Source organism: Pipistrellus kuhlii, unplaced genomic scaffold, assembly GCF_014108245.1.
Source record: "Pipistrellus kuhlii isolate mPipKuh1 unplaced genomic scaffold, mPipKuh1.p scaffold_m20_p_15, whole genome shotgun sequence".
In the NCBI taxonomy this organism is placed as follows: domain Eukaryota; kingdom Metazoa; phylum Chordata; class Mammalia; order Chiroptera; family Vespertilionidae; genus Pipistrellus; species Pipistrellus kuhlii.
Window position 1 is genome coordinate 2443730 of NW_023425460.1, and position 15433 is coordinate 2459162.

At 39.9% G+C, this 15433-nt stretch overlaps 1 protein-coding gene across 1 annotated transcript; it reads right to left on the reverse strand.

The window, feature by feature from the left end:
- Window positions 1–569: 569 nt before the first annotated feature.
- LOC123652416 (syncytin-2-like) lies at window positions 570–1298 on the reverse strand. The gene has a single exon (XM_045582226.1). The coding sequence runs from the start codon at window positions 1101–1103 to the stop codon at window positions 648–650; it is 456 nt and encodes a 151-aa protein (XP_045438182.1). The 5' UTR covers window positions 1104–1298; the 3' UTR covers window positions 570–647.
- Between the last annotated feature and the right edge of the window lie 14135 nt (window positions 1299–15433).

Sequence of the window (15433 nt, forward strand, 5' to 3'; positions counted from 1 at the left end):
TTGCTTGCCTCAACTCTGCTGGCTCCCAACATCTCCTCCCTTTGTCTTAATTGAGGGTGGGCCTTAACCGATTGGGGGAGTAGTGACCTGGTTCCTCCCGTGGGCTTCCCAGGCCCACCAGTGTTAGTGGCTCTTGGTATCTTTTGGGGAGGAGAGGCAGAGCCGATTTGATTTGTATTGATACCAACCTCTATGCAAACCAGGTATGCTCACAGGGAGATCCAGAGGGGGTCGAAATTTTCCCGTGACCTTCCCTTGGGAAGAGGGGGTCGGAAAATTTTTTGGACCTTCTCTTGCAATGCTTTGCTCTGCACCCATATCAGTACCCATACCTTTCTCCTTGGTGAGGAGTAGGTAAGCATTCCTCTGGTCATCATGCTGTCCCCGCAGGGAGGGAGCGATGGTAAAGTTCATAATCTTGCTCATGGTTAGCTACGGCTAAATGGTGGTAATGTACCTGGATGGGTTTGGCCAAGATGCTGTCAATATGTTGTTTTACAAAATCTGTCAACCTCCGAAAAGCCCAGGGGCCAAAGGATAAGACTAATAAGAAACCTATGGATGGGGAGAAGGTAGGGGAGAAGTCCGTTTAGTCTGCTCCAGAGAGGGTTCTCGAACAGTTCTTTCCGCCGCTTTATCAGGTCTTCCTATAGTTTCTTGATTTTGTCTCGGACGATTCCAAACTTGTTGGCGTAGAAACAGCAACGTTCCTGTAGGGCTAAGCATATCCCTCCCTGTTCTGCTGTGAGTAAGTCTAAGCCTCTTCTATTCTGTAAGACAACCTCCGCTAGGGAGTCTATTTGATCCTGAAGGTCATTGATGGTTCCGGAAAGGGCTTGAACATCATCAATCAGCTGATTAGAAAGTTTAACATATGAGTTGACCACTACTCCTAGACCTGCTGAGCCGGTGGCCACGGCTCCTGTGACTCCTAGACCTATGAGTAGGGGGATGAACTGAACCGCGCGCTTACTGCGGCCGCTAATATACTCAAGGCAGGGCAGGGGGACGGGCTCATCTCCTGGGACAATGTCAATATCAGGGAGGAGGATAGCTTGTATACATAGCCCGGTCCAATTGATAGGCAAGGCCGTGAAGGCCATGTTTCCTCCACATATAAAAACTTGTCCAGGAGCGGGGCAGAGGGATGAAGTTTTACTAATGGTAAAAGAGCAGTTTGAAAAGGTAATAAATCCCACATCTACATCATAACTATTATTCTGAGGAGGGCTTTCTAGGCATATTGTTGAGTTAAATCTTAAAGGTTGAATCCTAAAAGGAAGACTAATACTACAATTATTTTCTGATAGGAGGCTGGTAACGTTAGCTGGGATGGCGAGGGGCATAGGTGTACCAAGCGTCATGCATAGCCAACAATTCTCTGCCAGTTTCGGGTTGGAGACATTGAGGGCCTTTAGGGTGGCTTCTAGAATATCTGAGGTTTGGGTATCTAAGTCTATACCTCGGGGTTTGGGTAGAGCTAAAGGGTGGTATTGTAGTGGAGGGTACTTAAATTTGATAAATTCTTCTATTTGTTTTTGAACCTCGGCTTTTCTTACTCTATCAGATGGCCCGCCGCCATCAGATATATGGATTGGAGCTCGTGGTGGCCAGCAGATGGGTTTGCCAACTGTGCCACGGCAAGAGGCTTGGGCATACTTAGAGTGGCCTCTGGAGGTATGATCGTATTCACCTCCAAAGGAGCCAAGGTAGGTTTTCTCGAGAATGGCAGTTAGGTATACCTTGCCATCAGTATTTGTACACTGTTGGACACTGCTATAACAGGTAGAGTGTAGTTCTAAGACTGTTTGGCAATCCTTGGGACAAGATCCAGGTCTGCCGTCAACTGGGGGTATGATTTTAGGTTTATTCTGGCATTTCCAGCTTTGTTTAATCCCATCAATACGTTGTTCATAGACAAGATAGGCAGTGAAACTGCCGCAATCAGCTATGCGGGTGTACCTGGGAGGCTTTCCTGCAGTACTACCCCCGTCACACCTACAAGGGTTGCCAAATAGTTTTAGGATTAATTGATCTCTGTTTACCAGAGGTCCTAGTCCACCACTGGTCAAGGGGATCAGGATTGAAAGCAGGGTCAGGATAATTTTTGCCATGATCTGTAGAAGGAAAGGGAGGGAGTCTTTCACAGGGGAATAGTTCCCTGGAAGGGAGGTTGTTATTTAGGGGAATTAATGGGTTTGATCAGGCGTTCTGGTAGCCATCGCGGTCCTTCCTCCTGTGTGTCATAGACACATGCGGACCCCCGTCCCCAGATAAGGACCGGGTCTGGACCATGCCATTTCGAGGTCAATGGATCTTTCCACATGACTTTTGCGTATTGATTTTTTGTTTCTTGGTGCCAAAATCGGTCGGCAGCCGAGTTTCCTTCTTTGTCTGATTTTAAGAAATTTAATGTAAATAACACATGATTTAAAAGGTTACAGGGGGAGCCTCTAGTGGGATAAACATCATTTGTTTTTAGTTTGTTTATGGTGCTTTTTAGGGTTTGATGAGCTCGTTCTACTATTCCCTGTCCTTGGGGGTTATAAGGGACGCCAGTGGTGTGCTTAATGTGAAATTGATGGCAGAAATTTTGGAATGCCTGAGAGGTATATCCAGGTCCATTGTCAGTTTTGATTTTTTGAGGCTTCCCCATAATGGTAAGACATTGGAGGACATGAGCTATAATATTCTTAGAGGCCTCTCCGCTATGGAGGGTAGCGAAAATAAACCCACTGTAGGTGTCAATGGTGACATGGGCATATTTGAGGTTGCCAAACTCAGGGATGTGGGTGATGTCCATCTGCCAAATTTCATTGGAGAGGATACCTCTGGGATTAACTCCCAGGTGAGGGAGGGGTAAGAGAGTGACACATCCAGGGCAGCTTTTAACGATGTGTTGGGCTTGTTCTCTAGTAATTTTGAACAGAAGGCGGAGGGTGTTAGCGTTGAGGTGGTGGATATTGTGGGCCTGTTGAGCCTGGGAAAGGGGATCTAAAGAAAGGGAGTATACAAGTCAGGTGTTTCGGTCTACTGCTGCATTGCCTTGAGAAAGGGGGCCAGGAAGGTCTGAATGGGCTCTTAAGTGTCCAATGAAGAAGGGGGCTAGTCTATTTGTAATTAGCGTTTGTAATTGCTGAAAAAGGGGGACTGCATTGGTGGTGGGTTTAATATGAGGGACAGTTTCTAGTAGAGGAATGGAGGACACTAGATAGGAGCTATCAGTATAAAGTAGGGGTGTCGAACTCAATCAGAAAAGGTGCCAAAATCTAAAATCCAGCCTAAATCGAGGGCTGAATGGTTTACTGAACAGTCATAAACTGTCATTGTGATGGAAACGCAGCAGAGTGCAGTGATGACAGCGCGGTGTGGGCCACATTGCAAGGCCTGGCGGGACGGATTTGGCCCGCGGGCCTTGTGTTTGACACATGTGGTATAAAGGTTAAAAGGGGTGGCTGGTAATTTTGAAAAGACTTGTAGAACAGCAAACAGTTCAACAAGCTGTGCAGATTTGAAAGGGGATTTAACAGTGAATTCTTGACTATCAATGGTGTATGCTGCCATGCCAGTGGAGGATCCATCTGTGAACACTAGGGATGCTTGCTTAAGGGGGTTTTTAGATGTGATCTTTGGAAATATAAAAGGGTGTATTTGAGCGAATTGGAGTAATTTATTAGGAGGGTAATGATTATCTATTGTTCCCTGGAATGAGGAGAAGGAAATAACCCAATCATCATCTTGCTGGAGGAGCCAGTTAATTTGTTCTTTTGTATAGGGAAGTATAATATGATCGGAGTCTCGACCAAAATATTGACGGCTCTGTTCCCTGCCTAATCGGAGAATTTTGGTTATTAAGGATGGATATGGAATGAGAACTCGGGAGGGGGATGAGGGCAAGTGGATCCAGAGTAGGGGGTTGTCCTGCCATAAGACTCCCGTAGGTGTGTGGGTAGTAGTACAGATAATGAGCGAAAAAGGTTTATCATAGGATAGGAATGTAATTTGTTGCTGCTGAATGGCAATTTCAACCTTGGAGAGGGAAGATTTAGCCTCTGGAGAGAGTTTACGGGGGGAAAGGGGATCAGGGTCTCCTTGTAAGATGTCAAAGAGGGGTTTTAAATCTCCTGTTGTTAGTTTTAAGTAGGGTCTGAGCCAGTTGATATCTCCTAAGAACTTCTGAAAATCATTAAGGGTTTGTAATTGATCAGTTCTTAATTGAATTTTTTGAGTGGTAATGCTGTTTTGATTTAGTTCAAAACCAAGATAGTAATAAGGGTCTTTAAGCTGTATTTTGTTAGGAGCTATTCGAAGCCCCAAAGAGGAAAGGCGGGCAGCCAGTTCTTGGCTGCATTTGAGTACTTCAGGGCATGAAGCTCCTGCTAGGAGAATGTCATCCATGTAATGTATAATGTAGATAGAAGGCCAGCAAGGTCTGAGAGGGTCTATAGCTTGGGCCACAAATTTCTGACATAGGGTGGGGCTATTTGCCATGCCTTGAAGGAGTACTTTCCATTGGTACTGGGGCATAGGTCCTTTAAAATTAGTAACAGGGAGACTGAATGCAAAACGTTCCCTGTCTTGGCTTAATTCTATTTCCTTAAGACTGAGTTGCTTGCCTCAACTCTGCTGGCTCCCAACACCAACCCTCCACTCTTTTCTCCATCTCCCCCACCCCATGCCCACTTTGCTTTCTCCGGCCTCCCTCATCTATCACCAATGGATTTCATGTAATCCACTTATGTCTCCTTTGATTCTAATGTTTAAAACAAGGTGAAGAATTGCCATTCTCTGGAACATTATCTCAATCCATTGAGATTCTGCTTCCTGGCAATTGTCAACAGTTTGGCTCAAATAAATTCACAAAATTCTTTACAGCAAGCAGGTCAACTCAAAGGCTAATACAGGACAAATAAACAAAGTGTAAGTTTATGTGGGCTGCAAAAAAATAAAAGCTTTAATTTTAATAGAAATGTACGTTTATTTCGATAAAGACATGCTGAATACAAAGGACTAAAATAAATGAGTAATCGGTAACATAAAATAAAACATTTTAATAAAAATTAATATTTTTTCTTGAACATTAACTTATCAGACACTGAATAACTGCACAAATTAATAAGTGTAATGCAAATAAGCCTATTTTTCTTATTCTTCAAAAGAAAAAACTTTTCTTTTGCACACACCAAGCAAGTCAGTCCAAGAATAATGACGTGGCAATTGGCTGCTCCTGGTATTAGTGGAGAGAAATGGTTCACCTGCACATAAGGTGTAACACGATTATAGTAATCAATCATTAGTGAACATTGTAGTTTGTTATTAATAATTATGTATAACAGGATATGGTAAAAATTAAGTCATGAAATTTTTATTAAAACATTTCTTACATACCATTACATTGGCTAGGCTGCAAAAATATAATATTTGTTGTGGGCCCCCTGTGGCCCATAGGCTGCAAGTTTGACATGCTCGCTTTACAGGTTTGAATGTTTTTATTTCCAAAGTACATGAAATTGGGTAGCTGAATATCTCTGAACAAAACTTTCCACATTTGTAAAATAAGGATAATAATATCATGATTCAGAATTTTTAAAATCATTTATATATTTACTAGAGGCCCAGTGCACCAATTTGTGCACCAGTAAGGTCCCTCAGCTTGGCCTGTGGGGATTGGGTGGAAACCAGCAGTCCAACACTGCCTGCCACTCCTGCCTGCCGCTCCTGCTCATCCTGGCCCCACTGAGTCTGCTGTGGGCTTGTGCCCAGTCAGTTCCTGTCGGGAGAGGTTTGAGCCCTGTGTCTGGCACTCATCAGTCAGCTGAGCAGTGCTCCCACTGTAGGAGCGCATTGACCACCAGGGCTCAGCTTCTGCATTGAATGTCTGCCCCCTGGTGGTAAGTGCATGTCATAGTGACCGTTCGTTCAGTTGTCGGGTCCTCTAGTCCCTTAGGCTTTTATATATAGAGAGATATCTATATGCATATTATGGTGCACTTATTAGATATCAAAGGATGACCTTGGGTTGGGATTTAGAATTGCATTCTATTTGTAAGTTAATATTTCTCCTTTTATTTTAGGAGTGGGATTCATTTTTCTACTTACTCAAGATGTTTGTGTCTCTCTCTTCTCAGAATATTTCCTTCACCTTTTATTCTAATGAATTCTGGAAATCCCTATGGACATTAATGGAGAGGTAGATCTTTCAAATGTTGGTCATTTTGTCCTGTTTTTATTTTCTTATTTTTATTTTTAACAACTAGACACTGAAGGGGTCTAGAAGTGAAGTGGGTTTTTATTACTTTGCATTGTCCCATCCATAATATTCCTTTATTCTCCCTAAAAATTATTTTTGTGGCAATTTAGACCAGTCTACCTCTAACTCCCACTTATTTATTTCACATATTTGAAGTAGCTCGTACTTTTCATTACTATTCCTGTCATCATTCTTAGGATAGCAGCTTAATTACGAAAACAGCCTCAGATTTCTGTTTATCTCTATTTTCATGAGCTTAGTAAGGTGACTTTGCTGATGTGCCTCAGGAAGTATAGAATCTATTTCTCCACACCTCGAACTTGAGCTAAACTTATAACTTACTTTGGATAGTAAAATGCGGTAGAATATTGTGTTTGCTCTGAACCTAGGCCTCAAAAGTCTTGCACACCCTGCTGTCTTTCAGATCACTGTGAAAACAGAACCTGCCTGGGTTAGTTTGCTAAAAGATAAGAGACAGAGAGCAGAGCCAAATAAGTAGCCCAGTGGTCCCAGCTGAGGCCCCAAGATTCTGATGGGACCCAGCCAAGAATATTAAAGCCAACCAGCAACTGAACTGTAGCTGAGGACAGACGTGTGGGTAAGCCATGTCAATACCAGCAGAACTGTCAAGATGATCCTCAGGTTATGAGCAAAAATAAATGTTTATTAATGTATGAAACTGAGATTTTGTGATTTTTACCCAGTATTATTGTGACAATAAATAACTTATGTAAGAATTGGTTATGAGGAAATAGATATTTCAAAAATATGTATTAAAACAATAATGACTCTAATAACAGTGTAATTAGAAGCTGAGTCCTCCATAATTGATATCTCCATTGGCCACCACATCTCTTACCAGTCAGGGAACACAATTAATTGTAAACGTCACACAAACATCCAAGCCAAAAACCACACCGTTGCAATCCGCACAACACAGTTTCAGAATTCTTCAGTCATTTATCTACGTTACAGACACATACCTCCAAGTTGAAAAATGTGAAATGAAAGTTGGCTTTTGGAATGGGCACTGAGAAGTGAGAGAGCGTCATGAACTGCTGTCAGGATGTGTGGGGCACCTGGGTGTGTAGCTGTGGGCTTTCGAGCCAGTGCTTCTACTCCTTTCTGAAACTTCACTTTCCCCGGTGAGTTTATTCACTTTCTTACCAGTCCCACACACCAGGAATCGCAGCACAGGGCCATTTCCACAGATGACTTCAGAGAAGATCCAAACTGAGTCAGAGGGGTGGACTTTTCAATTTTTTAAAAAAATATATACTTTATTCACTTTTTACAGAGAGTAAGGGAGAGGGATAGAGAGTTAGAAACATGGATGAGAGAGAAACATCAATCAGCTGCCTCCTGCACACCGCCTACTGGGGATGTGCAGGCAACTAAGGTACATGCCCTTGACCGGAATCGAACCTGAGACCTTTCAGTCTGCAGGCCGATGCTCTATCCACTGAGCCAAACCAGTTTCGGCCCTTTTCAATTTTTTTGATGACTTAACATGTTATCAGTATGCTACCCTCAACTTCAATCCTCAATTACTGAATATCCTTTTTTAAGGTTTGCCATCTGGCAATCAAGGTCGAGATCATGAAATACTCCCAGTCTCACAAAATCAAAAATCTTTCAAAATACTTTTACTTTGACTTATAGTATTGAAATACTATAAGTTCGGCCAATTTGAACTGTTTTGGTTCCCTACTTTACATGAAGGAACTGGAATGACTTTGGCATCAAAGCATAAGCATGGGGAGGAGGCAGGTGCCATCCATCAGTCACATGCTAACTTGAGCCCATGTGCACATCACCTTGAGATATTCTTCAGTTACAGTTTCTGTAGAGTAACACTGGCATGAATAGGTTTCCTCTTGTAGCAATGAAAAAAAATAAGGTTAAGAAGCAAATTATTTTTATCCATTTAAAAACAATCTGCTAATATGTAGTTAAAAAGCATGAGCTTTAACCTTACTGAAATAAGTTAAAACTCCAATTTTTCTACTTTGTCTTGTGATGGTAGGGAAGGTTGCTGAGAGCCTTAGGAAGTTGCCTTTTATGTAAAGAAAGTTAATATTGATTACCTCAGTGTTTTGGGTATGCTTCTATTTTTGTTTGAGGAATTAAGCCAGTTGTATCACAGTACCTTGGAAAGAGTCTATGTTCAGTCAATTTGTTTCCTCTACTTCAAAAATCACACATAGTTTCTATATTGTTTTAGACCATTTGTATTCTCTTCTTATCAAGGTCATTTTTTTTTCACCAAGATCATTATTAATTCCTATCTAATCTATGAACCTTACTCAAATGTTATTGATTGGTTTCCATTTTAATTCCAACACATGCTGTCCAATAAAACTTTCAGCCATGGATATTGGCAAATCGGTTACTCATTTTGACAATGTTTTTATTATACTCTGAATATTTCATTTTCAAGAAATCTTTCTTCTTAAAATATTTTGCAAAAATTTGGAGGAAAGGGACAATCTCTTGGTCCCATTATAAATAGAACACAATGTTAACAACAGAACAGAATTCTATATAATAAAAGCCTAATATGCTAAGTGTCTAGTTGTCTGGTCAGCCATTCAGCCAGTCAAAGCATAATATGCTAATGATATGCTAAGACCGCTCAACTGCTTGCTATGATGTTCACTGACCACCAGGGAGCAGACACTCCGACTAGTAGGTTAGCTTGCTGCTGGGGTCCAGCCGATTGGGACTGAGAGAGATGGGCCAGACATGCCCTGGAGTTTTCTCGTAGTCCCTTCCAGCTGGCCAATCTCCCACGTCCCTCCCTGCCCTGTTTGTGCACTGTTGGGGTCCCACAGCCTGGCCTGTGCCCTTTTGCAATCCAGGAACCCTTAGGGGATGTTAGAGAGCCAATTTTGGCCCCATCCACAGGCCAGGCTGAGGGGACCCCATTGGTACACGAATTCATGCACCAGGCCTCTAGTATAATGCATATTTGCTAATAGAATCAGTGAATTGAGCCTGAGAATAGTCTTTAAAATCTCATTAGAGAAGATATAGAAATCTGCATAGTCCTGAATTTATTATAGAAATTATATTTGCAACTAAATTCTTTAAATAACATCAATCATAACATTGACAACAAAAATCTCTATGGCCCTGATAGCATCAATGATAAAATATACTATATACAAGTATTTAAGGAGCACATAGCACCAATTAAAAAAAAAAACAAACTTCAAAAAATAGAACTGATTGTCTAAATAGAAAAAAAAAAATCTACAAAAGGAGATCCTTGAATTATATCTTAATTTAGCAAGATTGTAGAATACATATTATTATACAAGCATAATCTTATATAATAGTGATAGATAATTTGAAATTAGAATTTAAAAATACTTTTTAAAATGATACCAAAAATAAAACATTTAGCTATTATCTGCATAATATCTATGTGACAAATCACAAAACATTGGTTTAAAAAAAGAAATCAAAGAAGGCCCAAGTAAATTAAGAAATATACTCAAGTTCAGAAATTGAAAATATTCAATTTTGTTGAAATGTTATCTCTCACAATCTGATCTTTAGATCAAATGTATTCTCAATCAAAATCTCACCAATGTTTTTATTAGATATTGACATGCTAATCCTAAAAATTCTATGGAAAGACAAAGAACTTAAATAGTCAATGCTGAGACTCTGAAATTATGAAAAATAGGAACAAACTCATAGGTCTGACACAATCAAATTTCAAGAATTATTGTGAAGTTTTAATAAATATGAGAGTATGGGATTGTCAAAAGGAAATACACATAAATCAAAGAGAATGAAGAACCTATAAATATATTCATATAAATATATTCAATTGGTTTTTATAAAGGTATAAAAGTAATTTGATAAAAGATATTTAAAAAAAATTTGCTTCATACCTTACATCATATGCAACCCCCCAAAATGAATTATAAATCTAAGATATAAAACTATAAATCTTCTTGAAGAAAATATAGAAGAACTCTGTTTACAAGGGAAAAATTAAAAACTTTTTAAAATCAAAAGCATGATCCATAAAAAATATTGGTTAATTGAACTCTATCAAATTTTTAAATATTTACTCTTTGGAAGACACTGCTGTGAAACTGAAAAGACAATCAATGGGGAAAATGTTTGTAAATCACTTATGTGAGCAATTACTTGGGATGAAAATATATAGAAAATGCTGAACTCAATAATTATATGAAAACCAACAGCACAATAAAATGCATTCACAACATTTGAAGACATTCACATATATGTGTATATTGCACATATGTCAAATACATGGAACGATGGTCAATATCATTACTCACCTGGAAAATGCAAATTAAAACTAGTGAGCTGTCACTACACACTTATAAGAATCTTGAAAAATTTTAAAAACTGGCAATATCAAAGGATTTGGAACAGCTTTATGCATAGCTAATGGAAATTTGAAATGAGACAGCTATTTTGGAAGATAATTTGGTAGTTTCTTTTAAAGTTAATATTTTAAGAAACATCATAGTTCTCTTTAAAAAGTCATAGTAATCATGTGATCCAGCAATCTCACACAGGTATTTACCTAAGGGAATTCTGAAATTTATGTTTACGTAGCTTTATTCATGATCACCAAAAACTGAAAGCAACCCTATGGTGAGCAGAACAATGATTCCCCAATGATATCTACATTCTAATCCCTGGAGCCTCTGAATATGCTAGTTACATGGTAAAGGCGTGTTAGGGTTTCAGATGGAATTAAAGTTGCTAATTTGTTGACTTTACAATAAATACAGAAGTTATCCTAGGTTATGCAGGTGGATTGAAGGTAATCACAGAGGTCTTTTTAAAAAATGTATCTTAATGATTTTTTACAGAGAGTAAGGGAGAGGGATAGAGAGTTAGAAACATCGATGAGAGAGAAACATCGATCAGCTGCCTCCTGCACACCTCCTACTGGGGATGTACCCACAACCAAGGTACATACCCTTGACCAGAATTGAACCTGGGACCTTTCAGTCCACAGGCCAGCACTCTATCTACTGAGCCAAACCAGTCAGGGCCACAGAGGTCTTTAAAATTGGAAGAGGAATTGGAATTCAGAGCCAGAAAGATGGTCAGTAAGAAGGCTCAGCCTAGCATTGCTGACAGAAGATGGAAGAAGAGGACCAGGGTCATGAGCCCGAGAATGAGGGTGGCTTTTAGAAACTGGAGGGGACGAGGCCATTTTGCCCTAAAGGCTTTGAGGGAGGGGAGTGCAGGTCTGCTGACACATTCAGTTCAGCACAGTGAGACTCACTTTGGACCTCAGACCTAATTAAGTTACAATAATTACTTTGTTTTATTATAAGCCATTAAGTTAGCAATAATTTATTTCTGAAGCATTAGAAAATCAATATATTCATATGTCTTACAAGACAAGAACAGACAAACTGGTACAGCTATGCCATTAACTATTGATACTTCTCCACAATAAAAATGAAACTACCCATGGAATGACATAAATGAAAATTAAAGGCATTTTACTAACTCAAAGTAGCTAAAAACCAATTGCATTTAATGGCGTTCACACAAAATGGAAATGGCAAGGATGGGAACAGATAACTAGTTACCAGGGTTTGGAGCTGTACAAGTGGGCAACACAAGAGTATATTTGGGGAAATAGAACAATCCTATGTAATAAAAGCCTAATATGCAAATTGACTGATCATTATGAAGTGCACTGACCACCAGGGAGCAAACGCTCAATGCAGGAGATGCCCCCTGATGATCAGTGCACTCCCACAGGAGGAGTGTTGCTCAGCCAGAAGCCGAGCTCATGGCTGGCAAACACAACGGAAGTGGTGGGTGCCTCTCCCGCCTCCAAGGCAGCACTAAGGAGCAGTGAGCTGAGTGGTAGGAGCAGCGAGTGGGCGGGCAATTAAGAGCAAGGGCTTCTGGACTGCAAGAGGGATATCTGCCTTCCAGAGGGTGCAGGCCAGGCTGAGGGACCCTCCCACCCCCAACCCCTCAAGTGCACGAATTTTCGTTCACTATGCCTCTAGTTTTAGATAATACATGACTATATAACAAAGTCCATGGAACTGGATGCCACAAAGCAGGAATTTTAACTGTGCAAATAAAAAAAATCAAGCAGGAAGTTAGGGGGAAATAACTATATGTATCCTATGCCTCTTAGCAGGACTCCTGCCCAGGTCTACACTTGACTGTGCAGCAGACAGAACTGTGTGGGTGGTCAGCAGATACCATGGTTGGCAAATTGTGGCTTGCGAGCCACATGTGGCTCTTTGGCCCCTTAAGTATGGCTCTTCCACAAAATACCACGGCCTGGGCAAGTCTTTTTTGAAGAAGTGGCATTAGAAGAAGTTTAAATTTAAAAAATTTGGCTCTCAAAAGAAATTTTAATCATTGTACTGTTGCTACTTGGCTCTGATAGACTGAGTTTGCCAACTACTGTGCCAACAATATATTGCCTCACAATATTTGCTAGTTAGCTGCTAGATAAATGCACAAATGACTATTTGTAAGTAGCATCTGCCTGCATAATATAAAGTAGGACATGAAAACAAGTAAGTCTCTATTTCCATTTTTGTGCACTTATTAAAATTGTCCATGTCATACAATGTCCATAAATTGGTCAGAATTTCCAGTTTCACTTTGTTTCAAAATAAAATATATAAGACGCATGCAAGGCTAATCACATTTTCAATTCCAGATAATGAAACCATAATGTCTATGTAATTTACCTCACCGTTTTATTTCCACTAGGTTTATTGGGAGGTTTAAAAATTATTTTTATTGTTATAATGATTATTTCTGTGCAGCCTGGAAATATTTAGTTCCTCTCTCCTTTATCAATGTTTTTCCATTTTTCTTCCCCATCAGAAAATCCATATAGCTTAAAATAATAGTCACCCAAGATGGGTTTCAAGCAAAGCTTTTAATTTATTCTGTCATGAGAAAGCAAACGTTTACCCTTAGATTAAAATATAGCTACTTTTCTTTAAGTGAATACAATTGTTCAGTGAATCATTCCCTGTGGTCATTGCACACAAAATGTGCTATAAATTATGAATGCAACAACCGAGAAAAAAGCATATCTTGATTAGTCATGTTTTTATATAATTATTTACACACCTAAATGCTCATGCATGTATCTACATGCACAATTATATATACTTATTTCTAAATTTACTATTATTAATGTCTTACTGTTCTGGTCAAGCTTCCCATTGTTTATACTGATGGTGAAAGAAAGAAACAAACAAAAAAAAACAACTTTTGAGTGACTTGCTTACCAAGATCTGAAATCCAGAGTTTGGAATATTTCTTTTGTGTTGGCAGCAGCTCACATTTAGTTCAGAATATTGGATTTTTCATATGGAATTTTAAAGAAATATAAATTTAGGGGAAAATATCTATAGTATGTTGAAGACCCTGATTCTTTATCTTATGTACCAAAGCCGTGTCCATGTTTTATCATTGAACCCCCATGTCTCTACACCTAATTGGATTTCATTTCCTGATCTTTTTAATGACCCTCTTTATCAGGCTTTCCTCTTGGCTGTCATTAGAAAACATTTCTCAAATAAGAAGGATAGATGCTATGAACTTTGTCTTCTCAGAGTGAATTCAAGGGCTTTCTCCTAAAATGGATAGTCAGTGACATCCTGAAATAATCAATTAACCTCTATCAGAGGTCCCTGCTCTGTAACATTCTCTATAAGTGTCTCGGATCTTGGCAGTGACCTTGTTCCTCTCCACTTGTCCACTTGAAAGATGTCCACATTCCCTGTGGATGCATTAAACACGCTCATAAATGCACTTCATGACCAACGGCATTCCCTTTGCAGCTGCTTCTTCGTGAAGAGCTGCTCCTGGGCTTGAGAAATAGTGGCTTCTGAAGCCTGAGACTAGTTCTGAAACACTTAGTTTTATCTGCTCGTTTGGAGGGATATAGCTCTGGCCTTTCTGTACTGCTTCTTCTGTGTTTTTTTGTCCGGTACTTTAAATACAATGGAATATAATACTGAATTTTACAACGTGCAGAGCCTTATATGTCTTTAGTTACACCATATATAATTCATAGAGTCTCAGACAAGTTAATTAAAATCTTAAAGTCTTGTCTTTTTGTGTGTGTATGAATAAAATAAGAAATAATTACAGAAACTTCCTCAAAAAGTTTGAAGACAATTCTATGTAAAATACCCATTTACTGCCTAGTGCAAACTAACCACTTTATAAAAATAGACCATCTATTGTTTGTGTTAACAAAAATATCTAGGCTATAATAAAAACGTGTTTATTTGAGCCGAAGCTGGTTTGGCTCAGTGGTAGAGTGTCGGTCTGCGGACTGAAAGGTCCCAGGTTCGATTCCGGTCAGGGGCATGTACATTGGTTGTGGGTACATCCCCGGTAGGGGGTGTGCAAGAGGCAGCTGGTCGATGTTTCTCTCTCATCGACGTTTCTAGCTCTCTATCCCTCTCTCCTCCTCTCTTAAAAAATCAATAAAATATATATTTTTTAAAAAAGTGTTTATTTGAGTAAAGAAGTGATTGCAGTACAGGGCACAGATTCAGGGAACAACATATATTAGGATCCTAAGAGAAAAAAGAAAGACTGGGCTATAAAGGCAGGGGCTGCAAGCACTGTCCCCAGTCCCTAGTCTTTCTGTAAATGAAGGAGCCTGGCTAAGTTCATAGGGATTGGATGAGCTCAATATGCAAACAAAGGGTAGAAAAACTGATTGACTTCTTTTAAAATAAGAAACTTAGCTGGTCAGGCTGTCATGGTGAGACAATGAAAGCTCTGGGCTGAAAAGTTCAAAAGTTCCTGAAGAAGTGCTCTGGGTGGAGAGCATGCAAGACAAACTTCCTCAAGGCCTCCTGGCTCCATTTCCGTTCCCTGAACATAAATGACTCCACCTTGGCAATCTCTGTTCACCTTTGTTATTTATGAAAAGGAGCCTTAAGCACTTGTCCTATAAAATAAAACCCTAATATGCAAATTGACCAAACAGCTATGATCCACATTGACCACCAGGGGGCAGATGCTCAATACAGGAGCTGCCTATAGTGGTCAGTGTGCTCCCACAGGGGAAGGGCCGCTGAGCCAGAAGCCGGGCTCATAGCTGGTGAGCATAGTGGCTGTGGCAGGTGCCTCTCCCGTCTCTGCAGCAGCACCAATGACCCTTCA